A 24,333-nucleotide genomic window follows, 5' to 3' on the forward strand; every position below is an offset into this window, starting at 1 on the left:
CAGGTATTTTGCTTGAAGTTTATCTGGGAAGAAGGAGAACTAATCTGGGCGAGTCGCAGATGTCTTGTAACATTTTGCTGCACTATATTAGGGGGTCACCGTTTTAAAATTAGGGGCCTTTTAGACCAGAGATGAGGAGAATTTATTTCTCTAGGTTGTGCTACATTGGAACTCTCTGCCTCAGAAGGTGGTGGAGGCAGGGTCATTGAATATTTTCAAGGTGGAGGTAGGTAGATTCTTGTTGGACAATGGAATCGAAGGTTATCGGGAGTGGATGAGAATGTAGAAATTGAAACACAAGCAGATTAGCCATGATCTTACCAAATGGCGCAACAAGCTGGAGGGGCCGAATGGTCTACTTCTGTTCCTATTTTCTGTGTATGTCAAAGGCACTACGTAAATGCAAATAGTGAACTGTCCTATTCTTGACTATAAAATCCATTTTATCAATATTGCAGAACATGTTCTAGTGGTCTCAATGCAGAACACGGATCCATGTTGTAGAATTACCCACAGTTTAATACCTGATTTATATTGTGACTTGGAGCCATACTCTGGGGTCATTATTTCCATCTGTTATCTTCTGGCTTGTGAAGCAGCTTCTTTTTATTCGATAAGCACCTCTGATACAGGAGGAGGGGGGGGAGAATGACCACTTGTTCCAATCGCCATTTTGGTGCTAGTTTCTGTTCTCTGAGCTATGTCTCCACTAGCGCAGCAAACCTGAAGTCGAAAAGTGAAGTCAAACGAAATTTAAGTAAATTAATTGGAGACCTACAAATACCTAGGATTCAGGTCATCTCTTTAATGGGCTGTAACTTTACCAACCGTTCATAAAAGGAAGCGAGAATGTAATTGAAAAGTGTATGAGCGGTGCTTGACGGTTAATGGCAGGTGAGGCCACAGGTTGGTTAGTATGCGAGCTGAAATTGTCTCAATTGATCTAAAGTTGAGGGGTGAAATTCACTTAACATGCAGCATATTCTGTAGTTTACCAGGGAATATTTTATGTTTAATGTCAAAAGATAGGGAAATATCCCATTCCACTGGACTGGCATTATTCATCTTGATGAGCGGTACCAATCGCTAGAAAGTACAGGAATACAAAATGAAAAGTGGGAAAGTTGATCCTATTTTGTCTTAATTCAAAATTCTTTGATATGCTCCCTATCTTGGTAAATGGGTACATCTTCAACAGGACGAGAAAGAACAAAGTGATGAAGCTTAAGGGATGTAATCAAGGCTTCCCCTGGAATCAGCAATTGTTCTTTCCCTTTATCCTGACGTCCGCCTAGAACTTCAAGTTATTTAATTATCACCCTGTTCCCTATATTATATATTTGCAAGTGGCAGTTCTGCAAATTTTCTGCTCCGAAATCAGCCAAATAGTTATCAAGACAGTCACCTCCCTCTTTTAATAAAACTCCATGTGTTATTTCCTAGTTGCCGGAGGTGTAACTTTGAGTTTGTGTTTCATTTCTTTTCCCACTTTTCCTTATCATTGTTTCCAGAAGTGGGAATATGTTGAGCAATTGCGAGTGTGAATCTACTTTCTACTTCTCTATCAATGGACAGTCTTATCTCCTATTTTGTTTGATCTTATTCCCAAACAGTTGCTGTAAGCTCTTGAGCGAAGTGCCATTTATTATGAAATGAAATGAAAATCGCTTATTGTCACAAGTAGGTAGATGAGGGTAGAGCAGTTGATGTGGTGTATATGGATTTCAGCAAAGCGTTTGATAAGGTTCCCCACGGTAGGCTATTGCAGAAAATACGGAGGCTGGGGATTGAGGGTGATTTAGAGATGTGGATCAGAAATTGGCTAGCTGAAAGAAGACAGAGGGTGGTGGTTGATGGGAAATGTTCAGAATGGAGTACAGTCACAAGTGGAGTACCACAAGGATCTGTTCTGGGGCCGTTTCTGTTTGTCATTTTTATCAATGACCTAGAGGAAGGCGCACAAGGGTGGGTGAGTAAATTTGCAGACGATACTAAAGTCGGTGGTGTTGTCGATAGTGTGGAAGGATGTAGCAGGTTACAGAGGGATATAGATAAGCTGCAGAGCTGGGCTGAGAGGTGGCAAATGGAGTTTAATGTAGAGAAGTGTGAGGTGATTCACTTTGGAAGGAATAACAGGAATGTGGAATATTTGGCTAATGGTAAAGTTCTTGAAAGTGTGGATGAGCAGAGGGATCTAGGTGTCCATGTACATAGATCCCTGAAAGTTGCCACCCAGGTTGATAGGGTTATGAAGAAGGCCTATGGAGTGTTTATTGGTAGAGGGATTGAGTTCCGGAGTCGGGAGGTCATGTTGCAGCTGTACAGAACTCTGGTTCGGCCGCATTTGGAGTATTGCGTACAGTTCTGGTCACCGCATTATAGGAAGGACGTGGAGGCTTTGGAGCGGGTGCAGAGGAGATTTACCAGGATGTTGCCTGGTATGGAGGGAAAATCTTATGAGGAAAGGCTGATGGACTTGAGGTTGTTTTCATTGGAGAGAAGAAGGTTAAGAGGAGACTTAATAGAGGCATACAAAATGATCAGGGGGTTAGATAGGGTGGACAGTGAGAGCCTTCTCCCGCGGATGGAAATGGCTGGCACGAGGGGACATAGCTTTAAACTGAGGGGTAATAGATATAGGACAGAGGTCAGAGGTAGGTTCTTTACGCAAAGAGTAGTGAGGCCGTGGAATGCCCTACCTGCAACAGTAGTGAACTCGCCAACATTGAGGGCATTTAAAAGTTTATTGGATAAACATATGGATGATAATGGCATAGTGTAGGTTAGATGGCTTTTGTTTCGGTGCAACATCGTGGGCCGAAGGGCCTGTACTGCGCTGTATTGTTCTATGTTCTATGTAGGCTTCAATGAAGTTACTGTGCAAAGCCCCTCGTCGCCACATGCTCTTGCAGTCTTAGTAAATTAGTTACAATGATCATGGATTTCTATTTGATTTTTTCCCCCCTTGTTCATTGTTCAGTGTGAAGCCTTATATTTGTATGGAGTCATGCTGCTGGTTATCGACTACAAGATTGAAGGAGAGGTTAGAGAAAGGATGCTGGTTTCCTACTACAGATACAGGTACTGTATGAAGGCAGTATAAATAAGGTGATGTCGGTACGTTTTTTATTGTACGTAATATAACTCATTGATGCAGTATGTGAGACATGGAGGCATCAAACTTTGAGTCCAAATGACATTGCAGAGAAAGAGAACATGGAGAGTATGATTATCATCCAAATTCTTAGATATGTTTGTGCCTTGAAGCCCTTTTAAAAATGCCTTATTTTAAAGAATGTTCTTTTGGGTTTTTTCTTCATGTTTTTTTCTAAAAAGGATAAATGCCCTTTACTCTTGTCTTCTACTTTTGATATCTACAACCTTTGCTATTAGGTTTGCATGACTTGCAAGGTAATTTGCAATTTGGCCAGCCAACCAGTGCAATTGTGTGGTTTGATCTTTTGTATCCAAACAATAAGGTGGTTAGTATTGATTTTAAACTATCTTACCCCCAATTGCATTCCTGTGAATAATTATGCTTCACTTTGCTAGTTCTCCTGTTCCTATAGGAACATATGATCATCTCTTGTTCTGGATTCTACCAACAGAGGAAATCATCTCTCGGTACCTCTCCTATGAAACCCCTGCTTCAATTTTAAACACTTTTTGATTCGATCACACCTTCAACCATCTGAACTCGATAAGCCATAAACTTTTTCAACTAATTTTTTTGTCACAGATATCATCATGTCAAACCTATTAAAGAATTTATTGTTCCTCAGGATAGTGTCTGAGCTAAAACCATCTTCAGCTGCTTCATCAGTGACCTTCCTTCCAACATAAGGTTAGAAGTGGGGATGCTCGTTGATGGTGTGCACAGTGTTCATCAGTAATCACCACTCCTCAGATACTGAAGTAGTCCATGTCCAAATGCAGCAAGATCTGGACAACACCGAGGCTTGGGCTAACAAGTGGCAAATAACATTTGCACTACACAAGTGCCAGGTGTTGTATCTGTCCAATTCAGATACTTTCGACCAGTTCACTTACTCAAAGGTTTTACTTGGGTGTCTTTTAATAGCGAACAAAGGACAAACAGCAAGTACAAGTTTAACAATCTTTATTAAACACACAGTTAACCCATAAATTAACCCAAATATATGTACAAGAAACACCCAAGATTCGGTTATACTACCTACAAAGATTGTCCGGTTGAAGGATGGGTCTGATTACTGAGTCCCTCTGGTCCGTCATCACGAAGGTGGGTCTCGCTGACAGCTTCTTCCTTCCTTCCTTCTGGTCAGTTCTTCGGATGGTCACCTCCCACGTCGAGTTTTTGCTCTCGATGTGCCCCAGGTGTCTATTTTTATCCCCTTTTCCTTTGCGTCTTTTTACCACTTCCCCTGGCTTCCTGCCAATGAGGCCTCGAGAGGGGGACTCAGCAACCAATGGTCTGGTTGATGACCTGTTGAAGGGACGCCTGGGCTCATCCTATGTGTCCATTTTCGATAGTGTGGCCTGCACGCATGCCCTTACCAAATAAGGTAACGGCTGGAACTTGGGGAGCCCAGGAGTCTGGCTCAATCTAGACTGCAGACTGGTGCGTATCAATAGGGTGTGATGATCGGCGACTAACAGGGCAGGTCCAGACATGCCCAGGCAACCCGTCTGAGTTCTGTATATTCGAACTTGGCCAAGTCCGAATTCCCACCAGACCATTTGTTGGAGCTGACTGTAGTTTAATTTAAAGTATCCAATCCTTTAATTTATGATATCTAATTTGATTTGGGCTCAAAACTAGGCTGCTAGGTGACCACACAGGCAATAATCATCTCCAGAAGGAGAAAATCTAACCATTGCCCCATGAAATTTAATGGCATTACCATCACTGAATCCCCCACTATCAACATCCTGGGGGTTACCATTGACCGGAAACTGAACTGGACTAGCCATATAAATACTGTGGCTACAAGAGTAGGTTAGAGGTTTGGGACGGAGAGTAACTCACCTCCTGACTCCCCAAAGCCTGTCCACCATCTACAAGGCACAAGCCAGGAGTGCGATGGAATACTCTACACTTGCCTTGATGAGTGCAGCTCCAATAACACTCCAGAAGCTCAACACCACCCAAGCCTCTCACCATCCCGACTTGGAAATATATTGGCCATTCCTTCACTGTCGCTGGGTCAAAATCCTGTAACTCACTCCCTAACAGCACGGTGGGTGTGCCAGCACCACAGGAGCTGCAGCGGGACAAGAAGGCGGCTCCCCACCGCCTTCCCGAGGGCAATTCGAGGTGGGAAATAAATGCTGGCCTAGCCAGCGACACCCACATTCCATAAATGAATAAAAATTAAATAAATAATCAGAGGAGCTGGCTGAGAAGAAATCTGGAATGTATCTGTGGGTATAAATCAGTTTCTTCAAACATTTTCACGTGATGTCATTAACACTCATCAGTTAATCAAAGATGTGTGCACCATGTTCCAAAGGCTTCACTTGTAAAAACGCTCCTGCTGAGGAGCTCAGGATGGTTGAAATTATTTTGTCTCTCTTGCTCGCATTTACAAATAGCCTTTGGTCTTAAGTCCCCGCTGTAAAAGGATAACATTCATGTGTCTTTCACAGTGCTGCGCGTTCTTCCTCTGATTCCAACCTGGATGATATTTGCAAGCTAGTGCGTAGCACAGGGTATTCGCCTGTGGCAGGGGCAAAGAAACCCGCAAACTACCCAGAGAGCTACTTTCAGCGAGTGCCAATTAGCAGGACATTCATCTCGATGGTGGTCGGCCGGCTGCGATCAGATGATATTTACAATCAGGTGAGAAATGTGTACTATTCACTTCCCCAAGATAAATATATTCTTCAAACGTTACATTATTTACGAGTAGAATCATGCAAGTGGATACAATGCCATTACTGCGATGCTGTTTAAACGGAAAATTCAACAGTTTTCTAGTTACTGAGTGGGTTACTTTGGGATCATAGAATCCCTACAGAAGGAGATCATTCGGCCCGTCGAGTCTGCACCGACCACCTGAAAGAGCACCCTACCCAGGCCCACTCCCAATCCCCATCCCCACCTAACCTGCACGTCTTTGGATACTAAGGGGGAATTTAGCATGGCCGATCCACCTAACCTGCACATCTTTGGACTGTGGGAGGAAACCGGAGCACCCGGAGGAAACCCACGCAGACACGGGGATAATGTGCAAATCCACACAGTCAATCAACCATGGCCGGGTTTGAACATGGGTCCCCCGCGCTGCGAGACAGCAGTGCAAACCACTTTGCCACCGTTCCGCACATTTCTTCCTCTAGTACCAAATCCAATTCAAGTCAGTATACTGTCGATCGATCAGATATATTTCTAAAATGTTGACACAAAGACTTCTCTGAATTTAGATGAACAGTTTCAACTTGCACTGACATTGTGTTACTCATGCTGATCTGTAAGTGTAAATGTTAACTTGTTAATGTTTAGGGGAAAAGAAGGGGATGAAGCACATCATTTAATCTTGAGTTTCATATCGACAATAAATACATACCCTATATATGCATTCACACTTTGGACACTTGCAGGGAAAGGATTTCCGCTATCCACGCCCATGGTGCCCGCTTGTTTCAGCAAGCCTTTCATCAACAGTAGATATTGTGCACACCAAAATATGCGTGCTAAGATTACGCAATCTGTAATTACAAATGGACTTTGTCATAAGCCCATCCTTGCAGTTAAAAAATGGTCCATCATCAGACTTAACTGTGTTGCAAAGTAATGCTTCAAAACTGTCTACCCTTCATTCTTAGTCTGACAAATGCATCCCAGTGTGCAATACTCTCTGACCAAACAACAAAGGAATTTTGACCTCAACCACTGTAGATTGAATAATTAGACTTTGTGGGCTTAAAGAAACGCTTTGGCAGGTCGATGCATTGTTTTCAACATGATAAAACGCTCCCTATCCTTCCACACTCACTGTCCTTCTGACGCAGTTGTATCTTCCAACTCATTGTGAGCAGGGTGAAATGAGAGCGGTTTTGTGTGTACAGGAAGTCGAGCATTTATCCTCTTGTCATTTCCAGCATTGCACTCTAAACTCTGACTAGCCTTTTTTTTAAAGAAGAGTTCACCAAGAATACACAATACTGGATCTGTTGAATATTCTTAATTAGCCGTTACTCCTCAAAATAAAGGTTTCACAGCATCGCAGAAATATATTCGCAGAACTATTAAGCATATAACCACTATTATTGGCAATAATTAAAGAAAGACTTAGCAACACCTATGGATGCACTGATGCACTGCAGTAACTCAGCAAGGTTCCTCAGACAGCTCCTTCCAAACCCACAACCACTACCATGTAGAAGGACAAGAGCAGCAGATACCTGGGAACCCCGCCATCTATCTGGAGGTTCCCCTCCAAGTCACTCACCACCCTGACTTGGAAATATATCGCCGCTCCTTCACTGTCACTGGGGCAAAATCCTGGAACTCCCTCCCTAACTGCACAGTGGGTGCGCCTTCACCTCAAGGACTGCAGCGGTTCAAGAAGGCAACTCGCCACCACCTTCTGAAGGGAAACTAGGGATGAGCAATAAATGCTGGGCCGAACCAGCGACACCCACATCCCGTAAACAAATAAAAACAATACCTTGTTTTTGAATCAAGCCAGTTATATTTCAGCATTACCTAATTTTCATTTTGTGTTCCTTATCAGTAACTTCAGTTTTACACATACTGATTGATTTGTTAAGATTGAAGACAGTTAAGGATTTTGATGAACGATTAAAAGCCTTTTGACTCTCTGTGAGAGTGTCATTTATTTGTCACCCTGGGCTCTATCCCTTTTGGAAGATGCAGCCTTCCAAATTTGCCTTAGCGTGCAGCTGTTTTATGCCCGATAAATCAACCCTTTGCTGCCAATTTCATCCCAGCAGCCTAAAGATGTCACGTTTCTCCCATGTCCCTGTGAAGTTGGAAGATGAAATGCCTACAAAATGCCACTTTGTCTTCACAGCCGTTTCTATGCCTTTGAATTCTCAAGACAGTCTTACCGGATCTGTTTATATCAAAGGGATTATTAAATTGCCGGTGAGATCGACTCCAACTGAAAAGTAACTGGACACGGTTAATATAAAGAAATCACCACAAGGACAAATCAGTGGCATTGCCAACGGCTTAACCATTTTCTAACAGCTGAATAATATCTCCGGAGTCTTAGCTTATCCCTTTCTAACGCAGTATTTTATTTGCTTCACAGCAAATGATTGTGTACCTTTCTAGTCAGGAGGCACACACCCTCACGGTGCCGAGGTCCCAGGTTCGATCCCGGCTCTGGGTCACTGTCCGTGTGGAGTTTGCACATTCTCCCCGTGTCTACGTGGGTTTCGCCCCCACAACCCAAAGATGTGCAGGGTAGGTGGATTGGCCACACTAAATTGCCCCTTAATTGGAGAAAATGAATTGGGTACTCTAAATTTATTTTTTTTAAAAGGAGGCAGACACACTTGCACAATCTGAAGCAGCTGAACAATACCTGGGGGGTTGTGGGTTGGGGAGTGGGGGCTTGCGGTGTGTGGGTTTATGGGTTGGGGGTGGGGGTGTTGCGGTGTGTGGGTTTATGGGTTGGGGGTGGGGGTGTTGCGGTGTGTGGGTTTATGGGTTGGGGAGTGGGGTGCGGTGTGTGGGTTTATGGGTTGGGGGTGGGGGGCTTGCGGTGCGTGGGTTTATGGGTTGGGGGTGGGGGTGTTGCGGTGTGTGGGCTTATGGGTTGGGGTGGGGGGGGGGTTGCAGTGCGTGGGTGTATGGGTTGGGGGGTGTTGCGGTGTGTGGGTTTATGGGTTGGGGGTGGGGGGTGTTGCGGTGTGTGGGTTTATGGGTTGGGGAGTGGGGTGCAGTGTGTGGGTTTATGGGTTGGGGAGTGGGGGGGTTGCAGTGCGTGGGTTTATGGGTTGGGGGGTGGGGGTGTTGCGGTGTGTGGGTTTATGGGTTGGGGGGTGGGGGTGTTGCGGTGTGTGGGTTTATGGGTTGGGGGTGGGGGTGTTGCGGTGTTTGGGTTTATGGGTTGGGGGGTGTTGCGGTGTGTGGGTTTATGGGTTTATGGGTGGGGGGTGTTGCGGTGTGTGGGTTTATGGGTTGGGGGGTGGGGGGGTTGCAGTGCGTGGGTTTATGGGTTGGGGTGTGGGGGTGTTGCGGTGTGTGGGTTTATGGGTTGGGGGTGGGGGGGTTGCAGTGCGTGGGTTTATGGGTTGGGGGGTGGGGGTGTTGCGGTGTGTGGGTTTATGGGTTGGGGTGGGGGGGTTGCAGTGCGTGGGTGTATGGGTTGGGGGTGGGGGTGTTGCGGTGTGTGGGTTTATGGGTTGGGGGGTGTTGCGGTGTGTGGGTTTATGGGTTGGGGGTGGGGGTGTGGTGTGTGGGCTTATGGGTTGGGGAGTGGCGTGCAGTGTGTGGGTTTATGGGTTGGGGGTGGGGGTGTTGCGGTGTGTGGGTTTATGGGTTGGGGGTGGGGGTGTTGCGGTGTGTGGGTTTATGGGTTGGGGAGTGGGGTGCAGTGTGTGGGTTTATGGGTTGGGGGTGGGGGTGTTGCAGTGTGTGGGTTTATGGGTTGGGGAGTGGGGTGCGGTGTGTGGGTTTATGGGTTGGGGGTGGGGGGGTTGCAGTGCGTGGGTTTATGGGTTGGGGGGTGGGGGGGTTGCGGTGTGTGGGTTTATGGGTTGGGGGTGGGGGTGTTGCGGTGCGTGGGTTTATGGGTTGGGGGTGGGGATGTTGTGGTGCGTGGGTTTATGGGTTGGGGGGTGGGGGTGTTGCGGTGTGTGGGTTTATGGGTTGGGGGTGGGGGTGTTGCGGTGTGTGGGTTTATGGGTTGGGGGGTGTTGCTGTGTGTGGGTTTATGGGTTGGGGGTGGGGATGTTGTGGTGCGTGGGTTTATGGGTTGGGGGGTGGGGGTGTTGCGGTGTGTGGGTTTATGGGTTGGGGGGTGGGGGTGTTGCGGTGTGTGGGTTTATGGGTTGGGGGGTGGGGGTGTTGCGGTGTGTGGGTTTATGGGTTGGGGAGTGGGGGTGTTGCGGTGTGTGGGTTTATGGGTTGGGGGGTGGGGGTGTTGCGGTGTGTGGGTTTATGGGTTGGGGGTGGGGGTGTTGCGGTGTGTGGGTTTATGGGTTGGGGGTGGGGGTGTTGCGGTGTGTGGGTTTATGGGTTGGGGGGTGGGGGTGTTGCGGTGTGTGGGTTTATGGGTTGGGGGGTGGGGGTGTTGCGGTGTGTGGGTTTATGGGTTGGGGGGTGGGGGTGTTGCGGTGTGTGGGTTTATGGGTTGGGGGGTGGGGGTGTTGCGGTGTGTGGGTTTATGGGTTGGGGGTGGGGGGTGTTGCGGTGTGTGGGTTTATGGGTTGGGGGTGGGGGGTGTTGCGGTGTGTGGGTTTATGGGTTGGGGAGTGGTGTGTGGGTTTATGGGTTGGGGGTGGGGGTGTTGCAGTGTGTGGGTTTATGGGTTGGGGGGTGGGGATGTTGCGGTGTGTGGGTTTATGGGTTGGGGAGTGGGGTGCGGTGTGTGGGTTTATGGGTTGGGGGTGGGGGTGTTGCGGTGTGTGGGTTTATGGGTTGGGGGTGGGGGGTTGCGGTGTGTGGGTTTATGGTTTGGGGGTGGGGGTGTTGCAGTGTGTGGGTTTATGGTTTGGAGGGTGGGGGGTTGCGGTGTGTGGGTTTATGGTTTGGGGGTGGGGGTGTTGCAGTGTGTGGGTTTATGGTTTGGGGGGTGGGGGTGTTGCAGTGTGTGGGTTTATGGGTTGGGGAGTGGGGTGCGGTGTGTGCGTTTATGGGTTGGGGAGTGGGGGTGTTGCGGTGTGTGGGTTTATGGGTTGGGGGGTGGGGGTGTTGCGGTGTGTGGGTTTATGGGTTGGGGGTGGGGGTGTTGCGGTGTGTGGGTTTATGGGTTGGGGTGGGGGTGTTGCGGTGTGTGGGTTTATGGGTTGGGGTGGGGGGGTTGCAGTGTGTGGGTTTATGGGTTGGGGGTGGGGGTGTTGCGGTGTGTGGGTTTATGGGTTGGGGGGTGGGGGTGTTGCGGTGTGTGGGTTTATGGGTTGGGGAGTGGGGGTGTTGCGGTGTGTGGGTTTATGGGTTGGGGAGTGGGGTGCGGTGTGTGGGTTTATGGGTTGGGGGGTGGGGGTGTTGCGGTGTGTGGGTTTATGGTTTGGGGGGTGGGGGTGTTGCAGTGTGTGGGTTTATGGTTTGGGGGGTGGGGGTGTTGCGGTGTGTGGGTTTATGGTTTGGGGGGTGGGGGTGTTGCAGTGTGTGGGTTTATGGTTTGGGGGGTGGGGGTGTTGCAGTGTGTGGGTTTATGGTTTGGGGGGTGGGGGTGTTGCGGTGTGTGGGTTTATGGGTTGGGGAGTGGGGGTGTTGCGGTGTGTGGGTTTATGGGTTGGGGGTGGGGGTGTTGCGGTGTGTGGGTTTATGGGTTGGGGGTGGGGGTGTTGCGGTGTGTGGGTTTATGGGTTGGGGGGTGGGGGTGTTGCAGTGTGTGGGTTTATGGGTTGGGGGGTGGGGTGTTGCGGTGTGTGGGTTTATGGGTTGGGGAGTGGGGGTGTTGCGGTGTGTGGGTTTATGGGTTGGGGGTGGGGGTGTTGCGGTGTGTGGGTTTATGGGTTGGGGGTGGGGGTGTTGCGGTGTGTGGGTTTATGGGTTGGGGGTGGGGGTGTTGCGGTGTGTGGGTTTATGGGTTGGGGGTGGGGGTGTTGCGGTGTGTGGGTTTATGGGTTGGGGGTGGGGGTGTTGCGGTGTGTGGGTTTATGGGTTGGGGAGTGGGGTGCAGTGTGTGGGTTTATGGGTTGGGGGTGGGGGTGTTGCGGTGTGTGGGTTTATGGGTTGGGGAGTGGGGGTGTTGCGGTGTGTGGGATTATGGGTTGGGGGGTGGGGGTGTTGCAGTGTGTGGGATTATGGGTTGGGGGGTGGGGGTGTTGCGGTGTGTGGGTTTATGGGTTGGGGGGTGGGGGTGTTGCGGTGTGTGGGTTTATGGGTTGGGGAGTGGGGTGCGGTGTGTGGGTTTATGGGTTGGGGAGTGGGGGTGTTGCGGTGTGTGGGTTTATGGGTTGGGGAGTGGGGGTGTTGCGGTGTGTGGGATTATGGGTTGGGGGGTGGGGGTGTTGCGGTGTGTGGGATTATGGGTTGGGGGGTGGGGGTGTTGCGGTGTGTGGGTTTATGGGTTGGGGGGTGGGGGTGTTGCGGTGTGTGGGTTTATGGGTTGGGGAGTGGGGTGCGGTGTGTGGGTTTATGGGTTGGGGGGTGGGGGTGTTGCGGTGTGTGGGATTATGGGTTGGGGGGTGGGAGTGTTGCGGTGTGTGGGTTTATGGGTTGGGGTGTGGGGGTGTTGCGGTGTGTGGGTTTATGGGTTGGGGGTGGGGGTGTTGCGGTTTATGGGTTGGGGGTGGGGGTGTTGCGGTGTGTGGGTTTATGGGTTGGGGGTGGGGGTGTTGCGGTGTGTGGGTTTATGGGTTGGGGGTGGGGGTGTTGCAGTGTGTGGGTTTATGGGTTGGGGGTGGGGGTGTTGCAGTGTGTGGGTTTATGGGTTGGGGAGTGGGGGTGTTGCGGTGTGTGGGTTTATGGGTTGGGGAGTGGGGGGGTTGCGGTGTGTGGGATTATGGGTTGGGGGTGGGGGTGTTGCGGTGTGTGGGTTTATGGGTTGGGGGTGGGGGTGTTGCGGTGTGTGGGTTTATGGGTTGGGGGTGGGGGTGTTGCGGTGTGTGGGATTATGGGTTGGGGGTGGGGGTGTTGCGGTGTGTGGGTTTATGGGTTGGGGGGTGGGGATGTTGCGGTGTGTGGGTTTATGGGTTGGGGAGTGGGGTGCGGTGTGTGGGTTTATGGGTTGGGGGTGGGGGGTTGCGGTGTGTGGGTTTATGGTTTGGGGGTGGGGGTGTTGCAGTGTGTGGGTTTATGGTTTGGGGGGTGGGGGGTTGCGGTGTGTGGGTTTATGGGTTGGGGGTGGGGGGTTGCGGTGTGTGGGTTTATGGTTTGGGGGTGGGGGTGTTGCAGTGTGTGGGTGTATGGGTTGGGGGGTGGGGGTGTTGCAGTGTGTGGGTTTATGGTTTGGGGGGTGGGGGTGTTGCAGTGTGTGGGTTTATGGTTTGGGGGGTGGGGGTGTTGCAGTGTGTGGGTTTATGGGTTGGGGAGTGGGGGTGTTGCGGTGTGTGGGTTTATGGGTTGGGGGTGGGGGTGTTGCGGTGTGTGGGTTTATGGGTTGGGGGGTGGGGGTGTTGCAGTGTGTGGGTTTATGGTTTGGGGGGTGGGGGTGTTGCGGTGTGTGGGTTTATGGTTTGGGGGGTGGGGGTGTTGCAGTGTGTGGGTTTATGGTTTGGGGGGTGGGGGTGTTGCAGTGTGTGGGTTTATGGTTTGGGGGGTGGGGGTGTTGCGGTGTGTGGGTTTATGGGTTGGGGAGTGGGGGTGTTGCGGTGTGTGGGTTTATGGGTTGGGGGTGGGGGTGTTGCGGTGTGTGGGTTTATGGGTTGGGGGTGGGGGTGTTGCGGTGTGTGGGTTTATGGGTTGGGGGGTGGGGGTGTTGCAGTGTGTGGGTTTATGGGTTGGGGGGTGGGGTGTTGCGGTGTGTGGGTTTATGGGTTGGGGAGTGGGGGTGTTGCGGTGTGTGGGTTTATGGGTTGGGGGTGGGGGTGTTGCGGTGTGTGGGTTTATGGGTTGGGGGTGGGGGTGTTGCGGTGTGTGGGTTTATGGGTTGGGGGTGGGGGTGTTGCGGTGTGTGGGTTTATGGGTTGGGGGTGGGGGTGTTGCGGTGTGTGGGTTTATGGGTTGGGGGTGGGGGTGTTGCGGTGTGTGGGTTTATGGGTTGGGGAGTGGGGTGCAGTGTGTGGGTTTATGGGTTGGGGGTGGGGGTGTTGCGGTGTGTGGGTTTATGGGTTGGGGAGTGGGGGTGTTGCGGTGTGTGGGATTATGGGTTGGGGGGTGGGGGTGTTGCGGTGTGTGGGATTATGGGTTGGGGGGTGGGGGTGTTGCGGTGTGTGGGTTTATGGGTTGGGGGGTGGGGGTGTTGCGGTGTGTGGGTTTATGGGTTGGGGAGTGGGGTGCGGTGTGTGGGTTTATGGGTTGGGGAGTGGGGGTGTTGCGGTGTGTGGGTTTATGGGTTGGGGAGTGGGGGTGTTGCGGTGTGTGGGATTATGGGTTGGGGGGTGGGGGTGTTGCGGTGTGTGGGATTATGGGTTGGGGGGTGGGGGTGTTGCGGTGTGTGGGTTTATGGGTTGGGGGGTGGGGGTGTTGCGGTGTGTGGGTTTATGGGTTGGGGAGTGGGGTGCGGTGTGTGGGTTTATGGGTTGGGGGGTGGGGGTGTTGCGGTGTGTGGGATTATGGGTTGGGGGGTGGGAGTGTTGCGGTGTGTGGGTTTATGGGTTGGGGTGTGGGGGTGTTGCGGTGTGTGGGTTTATGGGTTGGGGGTGGGGGTGTTGCGGTTTATGGGTTGGGGGTGGGGGTGTTGCGGTGTGTGGGTTTATGGGTTGGGGGTGGGGGTGTTGCGGTGTGTGGGTTTATGGGTTGGGGGTGGGGGTGTTGCAGTGTGTGGGTTTATGGGTTGGGGGTGGGGGTGTTGCAGTGTGTGGGTTTATGGGTTGGGGAGTGGGGGTGTTGCGGTGTGTGGGTTTATGGGTTGGGGAGTGGGGGGGTTGCGGTGTGTGGGATTATGGGTTGGGGGTGGGGGTGTTGCGGTGTGTGGGTTTATGGGTTGGGGGTGGGGGTGTTGCGGTGTGTGGGTTTATGGGTTGGGGGTGGGGGTGTTGCGGTGTGTGGGATTATGGGTTGGGGGTGGGGGTGTTGCGGTGTGTGGGTTTATGGGTTGGGGGGTGGGGATGTTGCGGTGTGTGGGTTTATGGGTTGGGGAGTGGGGTGCGGTGTGTGGGTTTATGGGTTGGGGGTGGGGGGTTGCGGTGTGTGGGTTTATGGTTTGGGGGTGGGGGTGTTGCAGTGTGTGGGTTTATGGTTTGGGGGGTGGGGGGTTGCGGTGTGTGGGTTTATGGGTTGGGGGTGGGGGGTTGCGGTGTGTGGGTTTATGGTTTGGGGGTGGGGGTGTTGCAGTGTGTGGGTGTATGGGTTGGGGGGTGGGGGTGTTGCAGTGTGTGGGTTTATGGTTTGGGGGGTGGGGGTGTTGCAGTGTGTGGGTTTATGGTTTGGGGGGTGGGGGTGTTGCAGTGTGTGGGTTTATGGGTTGGGGAGTGGGGGTGTTGCGGTGTGTGGGTTTATGGGTTGGGGGTGGGGGTGTTGCGGTGTGTGGGTTCATGGGTTGGGGGGTGGGGGTGTTGCGGTGTGTGGGTTTATGGGTTGGGGGGTGGGGGTGTTGCGGTGTGTGGGTTTATGGGTTGGGGAGTGGGGTGCGGTGTGTGCGTTTATGGGTTGGGGGGTGGGGGTGTTGCGGTGTGTTGGTTTATGGGTTGGGGGTGGGGTGTTGCGGTGTGTGGGTTTATGGGTTGGGGGGTGGGGGTGTTGTGGTGTGTGGGTTTATGGGTTGGGGAGTGGGGTGCGGTGTGTGCGTTTATGGGTTGGGGAGTGGGGTGCTGTGTGTGGGTTTATGGGTTGAGGGTGGGGGTGTTGCGGTGTGTGGGTTTATGGGTTGGGGGTGGGGGTGTTGCGGTGTGTGGGTTTATGGGTTGGGGGTGGGGGTGTTGCGGTGTGTGGGTTTATGGGTTGGGGGTGGGGGTGTTGCGGTGTGTGGGTTTATGGGTTGAGGGTGGGGGTGTTGCGGTGTGTGGGTTTATGGGTTGGGGGTGGGGGTGTTGCGGTGTGTGGGTTTATGGGTTGGGGGTGGGGGTGTTGCGGTGTGTGGGTTTATGGGTTGGGGGTGGGGGTGTTGCGGTTTATGGGTTGGGGGGTGGGGGTGTTGCGGTGTGTGGGTTTATGGGTTGAGGGTGGGGGTGTTGCGGTGTGTGGGTTTATGGGTTGGGGGTGGGGGTGTTGCGGTGTGTGGGTTTATGGGTTGGGGGTGGGGGTGTTGCGGTTTATGGGTTGGGGGGTGGGGGTGTTGCGGTGTGTGGGTTTATGGGTTGGGGGGTGGGGGTGTTGCGGTGTGTGGGTTTATGGTTTGGGGGGTGGGGGTGTTGCAGTGTGTGGGTTTATGGTTTGGGGGGTGGGGGTGTTGCGGTGTGTGGGTTTATGGGTTGGGGGTGGGGGTGCGGTGTGTGGGATTATGGGTTGGGGGGTGGGGGTGTTGCGGTGTGTGGGTTTATGGTTTGGGGGGTGGGGGTGTTGCGGTGTGTGGGTTTATGGGTTGGGGGGTGGGGGTGTTGCGGTGTGTGGGTTTATGGGTTGGGGGGTGGGGGTGTTGCGGTGTGTGGGTTTATGGTTTGGGGGGTGGGGGTGTTGCGGTGTGTGGGTTTATGGGTTGGGGGTGGGGGTGTTGCGGTGTGTGGGTTTATGGGTTGGGGGTGGGGGTGTTGCGGTTTATGGGTTGGGGGGTGGGGGTGTTGCGGTGTGTGGGTTTATGGGTTGAGGGTGGGGGTGTTGCGGTGTGTGGGTTTATGGGTTGGGGGTGGGGGTGTTGCGGTGTGTGGGTTTATGGGTTGGGGGGTGGGGGTGTTGCGGTGTGTGGGTTTATGGTTTGGGGGGTGGGGGTGTTGCGGTGTGTGGGTTTATGGGTTGGGGGTGGGGGTGCGGTGTGTGGGATTATGGGTTGGGGGGTGGGGGTGTTGCGGTGTGTGGGTTTATGGTTTGGGGGGTGGGGGTGTTGCGGTGTGTGGGTTTATGGGTTGGGGGGTGGGGGTGTTGCGGTGTGTGGGTTTATGGGTTGGGGGGTGGGGGTGTTGCGGTGTGTGGGTTTATGGGTTGGGGGGTGGGGGTGTTGCGGTGTGTGGGTTTATGGTTTGGGGGGTGGGGGTGTTGCGGTGTGTGGGTTTATGGGTTGGGGGTGGGGGTGTTGCGGTGTGTGGGTTTATGGGTTGGGGGGTGGGGGTGTTGCGGTGTGTGGGTTTATGGGTTGGGGGTGGGGGTGTTGCGGTGTGTGGGTTTATGGGTTGGGGGGTAGGGGTGTTGCGGTGTGTGGGTTTATGGGTTGGGGGGTGGGGGTGTTGCGGTGTGTGGGTTTATGGGTTGGGGGGTGGGGGTGTTGCGGTGTGTGGGATTATGGGTTGGGGGTGGGGGTGTTGCGGTGTGTGGGATTATGGGTTGGGGGTGGGGGTGTTGCGGTGTGTGGGTTTATGGGTTGGGAGTGGGGGTGTTGCGGTTTATGGGTTGGGGGGTGGGGGTGTTGCGGTGTGTGGGTTTATGGGTTGGGGGGTGGGGGTGTTGCGGTGTGTGGGTTTATGGGTTGGGGGTGGGGGTGTTGCGGTTTATGGGTTGGGGGGTGGGGGTGTTGCGGTGTGTGGGTTTATGGGTTGGGGGGTGGGGGTGTTGCGGTGTGTGGGATTATGGGTTGGGGGTGGGGGTGTTGCGGTTTATGGGTTGGGGGGTGGGGGTGTTGCGGTGTGTGGGTTTATGGGTTGGGGGGTGGGGGTGTTGCGGTGTGTGGGATTATGGGTTGGGGGTGGGGGTGTTGCGGTGTGTGGGTTTATGGGTTGGGGGTGGGGGTGTTGCGGTGTGTGGGTTTATGGGTTGGGGGTGGGGGTGTTGCGGTGTGTGGGTTTATGGGTTGGGGGGCGGGGGTGTTGCGGTGTGTGGGTTTATGGGTTGGGGGTGGGGGTGTTGCGGTGTGTGGGTTTATGGGTTGGGGGGTGGGGGTGTTGCGGTGTGTGGGATTATGGGTTGGGGGTGGGGTGTTGCGGTGTGTGGGTTTATGGGTTGGCGGTGGGGGTGTTGCGGTGTGTGGGTTTATGGGTTGGGGGTGGGGGTGTTGCGGTGTGTGGGTTTATGGGTTGGGGGGTGGGGGTGTTGCGGTGTGTGGGTTTATGTGTTGGGAGTGGGGGTGTTGCGGTTTATGGGTTGGGGGGTGGGGGTGTTGCGGTGTGTGGGATTATGGGTTGGGGGTGGGGGTGTTGCGGTGTGTGGGATTATGGGTTGGGGGTGGGGGTGTTGCGGTGTGTGGGTTTATGGGTTGGGAGTGGGGGTGTTGCGGTTTATGGGTTGGGGGGTGGGGGTGTTGCGGTGTGTGGGTTTATGGGTTGGGGGGTGGGGGTGTTGCGGTGTGTGGGTTTATGGGTTGGGGGTGGGGGTGTTGCGGTTTATGGGTTGGGGGGTGGGGGTGTTGCGGTGTGTGGGTTTATGGGTTGGGGGGTGGGGGTGTTGCGGTGTGTGGGATTATGGGTTGGGGGTGGGGGTGTTGCGGTTTATGGGTTGGGGGGTGGGGGTGTTGCGGTGTGTGGGTTTATGGGTTGGGGGGTGGGGGTGTTGCGGTGTGTGGGATTATGGGTTGGGGGTGGGGGTGTTGCGGTGTGTGGGTTTATGGGTTGGGGGTGGGGGTGTTGCGGTGTGTGGGTTTATGGGTTGGGGGTGGGGGTGTTGCGGTGTGTGGGTTTATGGGTTGGGGGGTGGGGGTGTTGCGGTGTGTGGGTTTATGGGTTGGGGGTGGGGGTGTTGCGGTGTGTGGGTTTATGGGTTGGGGGGTGGGGGTGTTGCGGTGTGTGGGATTATGGGTTGGGAGTGGGGTGTTGCGGTGTGTGGGTTTATGGGTTGGCGGTGGGGGTGTTGCGGTGTGTGGGTTTATGGGTTGGGGGTGGGGGTGTTGCGGTGTGTGGGTTTATGGGTTGGGGGGTGGGGGTGTTGCGGTGTGTGGGTTTATGGGTTGGGGGTGGGGGTGTTGCGGTGTGTGGGTTTATGGGTTGGGGGGTGGGGGTGTTGCGGTGTGTGGGTTTATGGGTTGGGGGTGGGGGTGTTGCGGTGTGTGGGTTTATGGGTTGGGGGGTGGGGGTGTTGCGGTGTGTGGGTTTATGGGTTGGGGGTGGTAGGGCTCTTTTGCATTGTTGGGGATTTGAGGCCCGCAGAAAATATTTCCATGTGGTCATCTTCGATTAACCTTCCCCTGGTTAAGGTTTGGGGCCAGTTTTCAGGGAGCCTTGCGCCAGTTCTTGCTTGGTTCGGCTGTATCTCTACTGCTTGAAGAGTGGAGCTGTGAGGGTCACTCTGGAGTCCCAGACTCCCTTGTTTTGGGTGAAGTGAGCGAAGGATGAGCAGTCGCTTCTCCAGGGGTCGAAGGTGGCAACATGGAAAATGCTGAGTTGATTCCTGGTGGAACTAGTTTGCATCTTATTATCTAATAATAGTCATAATAACTTTTATTGTCACAAGTATGACGTTACTGTGAAAAGCCCCTAGTCGCCACATTACGGCGCCTGTTCGGGTAAGCTGGTACGGGAATTGAACCCGCGCTGCTGGCCTTGTTCTGCATCACAAACCAGCTATCTAGCCCACTGAGCTAAACCAGCCCTCTCTTGCACAGAGTCCAGAGGTGTGCAGGTACTCTGCAATGGCGCGATTGGAATTTTAGGCCCAACAAAAGGCTCTCTGCTAACTTGTCTCCACTCAGAACTATATCTGGCCCCTTAAAACTACTAAGCGACTAATTAAGTACTATGAAAACATTGCTAAGAAAACATTGGGAGAGTTCGTACTTCTCATTCTCCAGGTAATCTATGGCAGACCTTTCCCTGCATCAGGAAGAAGTCTAGCAGCTGCAAAAGAGGTATTGAAGTCTTATTCTGGGGTGAGTGGTTGGCTCAGATGGATGGACGGCTGGTTTGTGATTTGGAGCGACACCAACAGCGCAGGTTCAATTCCCGCACCGGCTGAGGTTATACACGAAGGGCCCCGTTTTCTCAGCCTTGACCCTCGTCTGAGGTGTGGTGACCTTCCGGTTAAATCACTACCAGTCAGCTGTCTCGCCAAAGGGGAAATGATCCTCTGGGAGTATGGCGACATTCATTTCATTGAAGCCTTTGAAAACTTAAAAGCTTTTTGATGGCGTTACGATCCCTGTGAAGGGACAAGACTCCCTTGAGTACAAGAGTCGGCAGGTCATGTTACAGTTGTACAGGACTTTAGTTAGGCCACATTTGCAATACTGCGTGCAGTTCTGGTCGCCACGTTACCAGAAGGATGTGGAGGCTTTAGAGAGGGTGCAGAGGAGGTTCACCAGGATGTTGCCTGGTATGGAGGGTGCTATGAAGAAAGGTAGATTAGGATTGTTTTCGTTGGAAAGACGGAGGTTGAGGGGGGACCTGATGGAGGTCTACAAAATTATGAGAGATATGGACAGGGTGGATAGCAACAAGCTTTTTCCAAGAGTGGGGGTGTCAATTACAAGGGGTCACGATTTCAAGGTGAGAGGGGGAAAGTTTAAGGGAGATGTGCGTAGAAAGATTTTTACGCAGAGGGCGGTGGGTGCCTGGAACGCTTTGCCAGCGAAGTTGGGAGAGGCGGGCACGATCGCATCATTTAAGATGCATGTAGACAGATATATGAACGGGCGGGGAACAGGGGGAAGTAGATCCTTGGAAAATAGGCGACAGGTTTAGATAAAGGATCTGGACCGGCGCAGGCAGGGAGGGCTGAAGGGCCTGTTCCTGTGCTGTAATTTTCTTTGTTCTTTGTACCAATAACTTTTAAAAAGAGATTGATTTCCTCGCGCCGGACAGAAATTACTGAAAGGCATTTTAGACTTACTGTAATAAAATCAAACCAACAAATAGCAAAAATTCCAGGCAATTAATAGACCAAACTAAAGTAAAGGCTGAGATAAACAGATTTCTAATCAGGAAGGGATTCAAGGGAAGGGAGGAAAAGGCGGGAAACTGGAGTTGATGATTATCACATCAGGTCAGTCATGATCTCATTGAACGGTGGAGCAGACTCGATGGGCTGGATATTCCACTTGGGCTTCTCCGTCCCATGGTCCTTTCTCTCTTTCGCCGTGTCTCACAAAGCAGCTGTCCCTTTGCTGTGAGTTACTGTGGAAACTGCCACTTGTTATTTCACTCGGTTTCTGTGTATAGTTTCATTCCCATAGTCGCCAGATCACATTGCCCTGTCTCTGGGTGGTATGATCCCGTCATCCTCCTAACCAGAACATTCCGTTTCGCCTTGAGTGAAAGGAGCCATTTTGAAACCTTAAAGTCTCGTAAAGCCCAGGGTTTGTAACAAACTGGTAAACTGAATCATTGGATGATATGAAATGTAAGTTAACTTAAGTTTCCCCTTCAATCTTACGGCTTTATTTTTATTAGGTGTCAGCCTACCCTCTGCCAGAACACCGTAGCATTGCCTTTGCTACTCAGGCCGCCATGCTTTATGTCATCCTCTACTTTGAACCATCCATTCTTCATACACAACAAGCCAAGATGAGGGAGATAGTAGATAAATACTTTCCAGACAACTGGGTGAGTGAATCTGAAAAGAATCCCAGAACTCTACCTACAGATTTAATTAATGTTATCAATTTTTTTTTTAAAAAAGGTATATTTATTAGAATTTTACATTTTGGAAACTGACGCAACCAAGTTACAAAAACCAGACCATACATCAGGTTAGTGGAAACAAATGGGCTCAGAACTATGGGCACCAAATTGGACTGGAGAAGATACCACAACTGGCTCGGTGCAATCACTGGGCAAAACTGAATATTCCCCCGACCCCACCAGGGGCCAAGGGAAGATTGACCAGGGCGGTGCACTCCCACCCAAGCCGCACTTCACGCACCCAAATCGGGCGCATGCCAACGCACCAACCCCTCTCCTCCGGCAGCACCACAGGCACCAGCCACCCAACCCAACCTTCTCTCTCAGTTATCAGACCCAACTGCACCCATGCGGAAGCCAAGAACGGTTACATCAAACCCAGCACTACCAAAAAAACCCCACAGAAGGTCCATCAGAACCTCAGCTCTAAGGGGAAGTTACCCCAAAATGCAATCTAACCCTCATCCAGGCCGAGAGCAGAACCAATATCGATCGTATAGCCGGAAAATAATGACGAGAGGACCAGCAGCAACATGTCCAAGTTGTTCTTAGACCCAGGGTCTCCCATAGCAGAAGAAGGAGAGAAAAGTCCAGAGCGACCCGAACTGACCCTTGGATAATAAGACATCAGTACTCAGGCCAGGTCCAAACTCATCATCATAGCATTCATGGACAGATAGATCACTTGACCAACGAACAGCCAACACACGCCCAGAGGGAACGACAGCGGAGGACTCTGCCTCAAAGGCATCCCAGAAGAGAAAAAAGGATATCCTATTCCGTACAGTCCCCACACACCTGGGGGGTCAAGCCCAGCCCCACGACACCTCCCCCAGAGGAGACCACTCCCGATCCCCGGGAACAGTAGGATATCGAGCACAGCGCTGTGCCTGACCTGGCCCAATACCATCCTAAAAGAAACACAGGAAATAATGTCCCCAGCACCTCTCGCACAACCCCTAACCTGTATCCTGCCATGCCTGCACCTATCCAACCCCATCTAGGGCAAGGCACCACTTCCACTCAAGGAAAGGTTAACACCACCCCAACCCTAGCCGGGGGGCCGGCTCCGACTACATTCACCGTCCCTCTAAATGAGGCGGGGGATGATAACAAAACCCCCTCCTTCAGCCGCCAGGATTAACAGACACCACAAAGCATGATTACTTTTAGGATTGAAACTACGCACTAATCCCTTTTTCCATATTCAATTAAACATGAACTTGGTAAATCAGGATATCCAACGGTACAGGTCACCAAACCCATAATACACGCCCCCCCCCCCCCCGTAGGAAAAAGGACAGCATCAAGTAAACAACAACATGATTAATGGGGAGTAATGTCCAGGATAACAGCTGAATCGCAGGGCAGTCCTCAGGATAAAGACATTTTCCTGGGTGCACAAAGAAAGCAAAAGCTAAGGATAAAGCCAGATCAATGAGTACTCTGCAGAATCTTTCACCACCATGTCATCACACCAACAGCCAGGCAGTTCACTGCCTAGGACCCGGCCGGGTGGGACGACTCGACCGGGATGGCCACCTCCAGCCCCTCACGATGAACATCAGGAACAGGACAACACAGGATCTGCGGTCGGTAGGCCAAACCAACCCCAGCCTCGAAGACCGGAAACAAAGTGCCCCGTCAAATCTGATGCACCCGGCCTCCAAATAAAGATTACCAAAACACGGCAGCCAATTTTCAAACTCACTTGGGAACTCCTCCACCACCTCTCGCCATGGACAAAGCTCAGTGGTGTCCCACTCTCAGTCCCCCTCTCCCTCTCCACAACCTGTCAGCATGGACGACAAGCCAAGCAGCAGGATCTCGATTAAGGAGGTGCACCTTCACCAGAAAAAGTGCTCTCTCCAGTATAAGAACCCCCTTCTGCACTTCTAATGCCTCCATAAAGTATCCCGCAATTCTTTGTAGTGAGCCCTGCACCGCGACGCCGAGACTTTCATCCAGGATAACAACTCCGTTGGCAGCCATCGTTCGATGCACACAGCACTGCCAAGGCAGGAGCCCGCCCAATAGCAACTGCCCTACTGAAATCAGGTCCCCCACTCCAGCCGCCACAAGTAAACAAGGATTCTAGCATTTTATCTCCGCTCTTTCTTGCAAGTGCACCGACCAAACACGATCAGGACATGGCACAAGCCATGCATCCCAAAAAAAGATAAATACGAAATGTGCAACAGGATGAATAGGGGGATTAAAAGATGAGCAGAGCTGGGGCGCGCAAAAATGCAGCCCCTCGTCCACTCACATCACATGACCCCCCCCCCCTGTTATCCTATTCTTTCAAAAAACCAAAGCACAAAACTTACTTATTAACCTCTTATTTTTGTTAGACAATTAGATTATTCAATGTGAAAAATACCCATTGATGTCCAAATGGAATACCTGACTGAATTCATAAAATTGTTAAGTCTGTTTTCAAGGTTTTTTTATAATGGTCATGTTTGGGTTCATGGTGTTCAAGTGAGTTTTCCCAGGATCTCTTTGGACCATCGTCTGCATCAGCTCCACTAAAACATCGCACAGGCACTGTAACGGGTGCAATTTGTTTTAAGAAAGAAGGACTTGCATTTGCTTTGAGTCTTTCACAACGTGAGGATGCCCCAAAGCATCTTCCAGCCAATAAATTGTGTTTTAACAGTGCAGTCGCTGTTGGCAATGGGGTTTGCAAATGCAAAATATTTGAACAAGAATTAAGCATTTTGAATTTTCTTTTTCATATCAGGTGATCAGCATTTACATGGGGATCATTGTCAACCTCATTGAAGCCTGGGAACCGTACAAAGCTGCCAGGACGGCCCTGAATTATACACTAGAGCAACCAAACATCAGGGAGCAGGTACGATCTCCTGAAGGGTGGGTGCTTTCCGAAGTTGTAACACAGGCATGGGTATTTTGAATTTTTTCTTGTCATGTATAAAATTCATTGAGAATGCTAGTTGACCGTGGTAG

The 24,333-nt window shown here is 52.0% G+C and overlaps 1 protein-coding gene across 1 annotated transcript in view; it reads left to right on the plus strand.

Moving 5' to 3' along the window:
* Positions 1–24,333, plus strand: part of washc5 (WASH complex subunit 5) — an 83,964-nt gene that overhangs the window by 7,359 nt on the left and 52,272 nt on the right. Inside the window, 4 exon segments of the mRNA XM_072467033.1 lie at positions 2,981–3,081; positions 5,629–5,821; positions 21,130–21,282; positions 24,107–24,220. Of these exon segments, the coding sequence (XP_072323134.1) occupies positions 2,981–3,081; positions 5,629–5,821; positions 21,130–21,282; positions 24,107–24,220 (561 nt within the window).

Source organism: Scyliorhinus torazame, chromosome 11, assembly GCF_047496885.1.
Source record: "Scyliorhinus torazame isolate Kashiwa2021f chromosome 11, sScyTor2.1, whole genome shotgun sequence".
In the NCBI taxonomy this organism is placed as follows: Eukaryota; Metazoa; Chordata; class Chondrichthyes; order Carcharhiniformes; family Scyliorhinidae; genus Scyliorhinus; species Scyliorhinus torazame.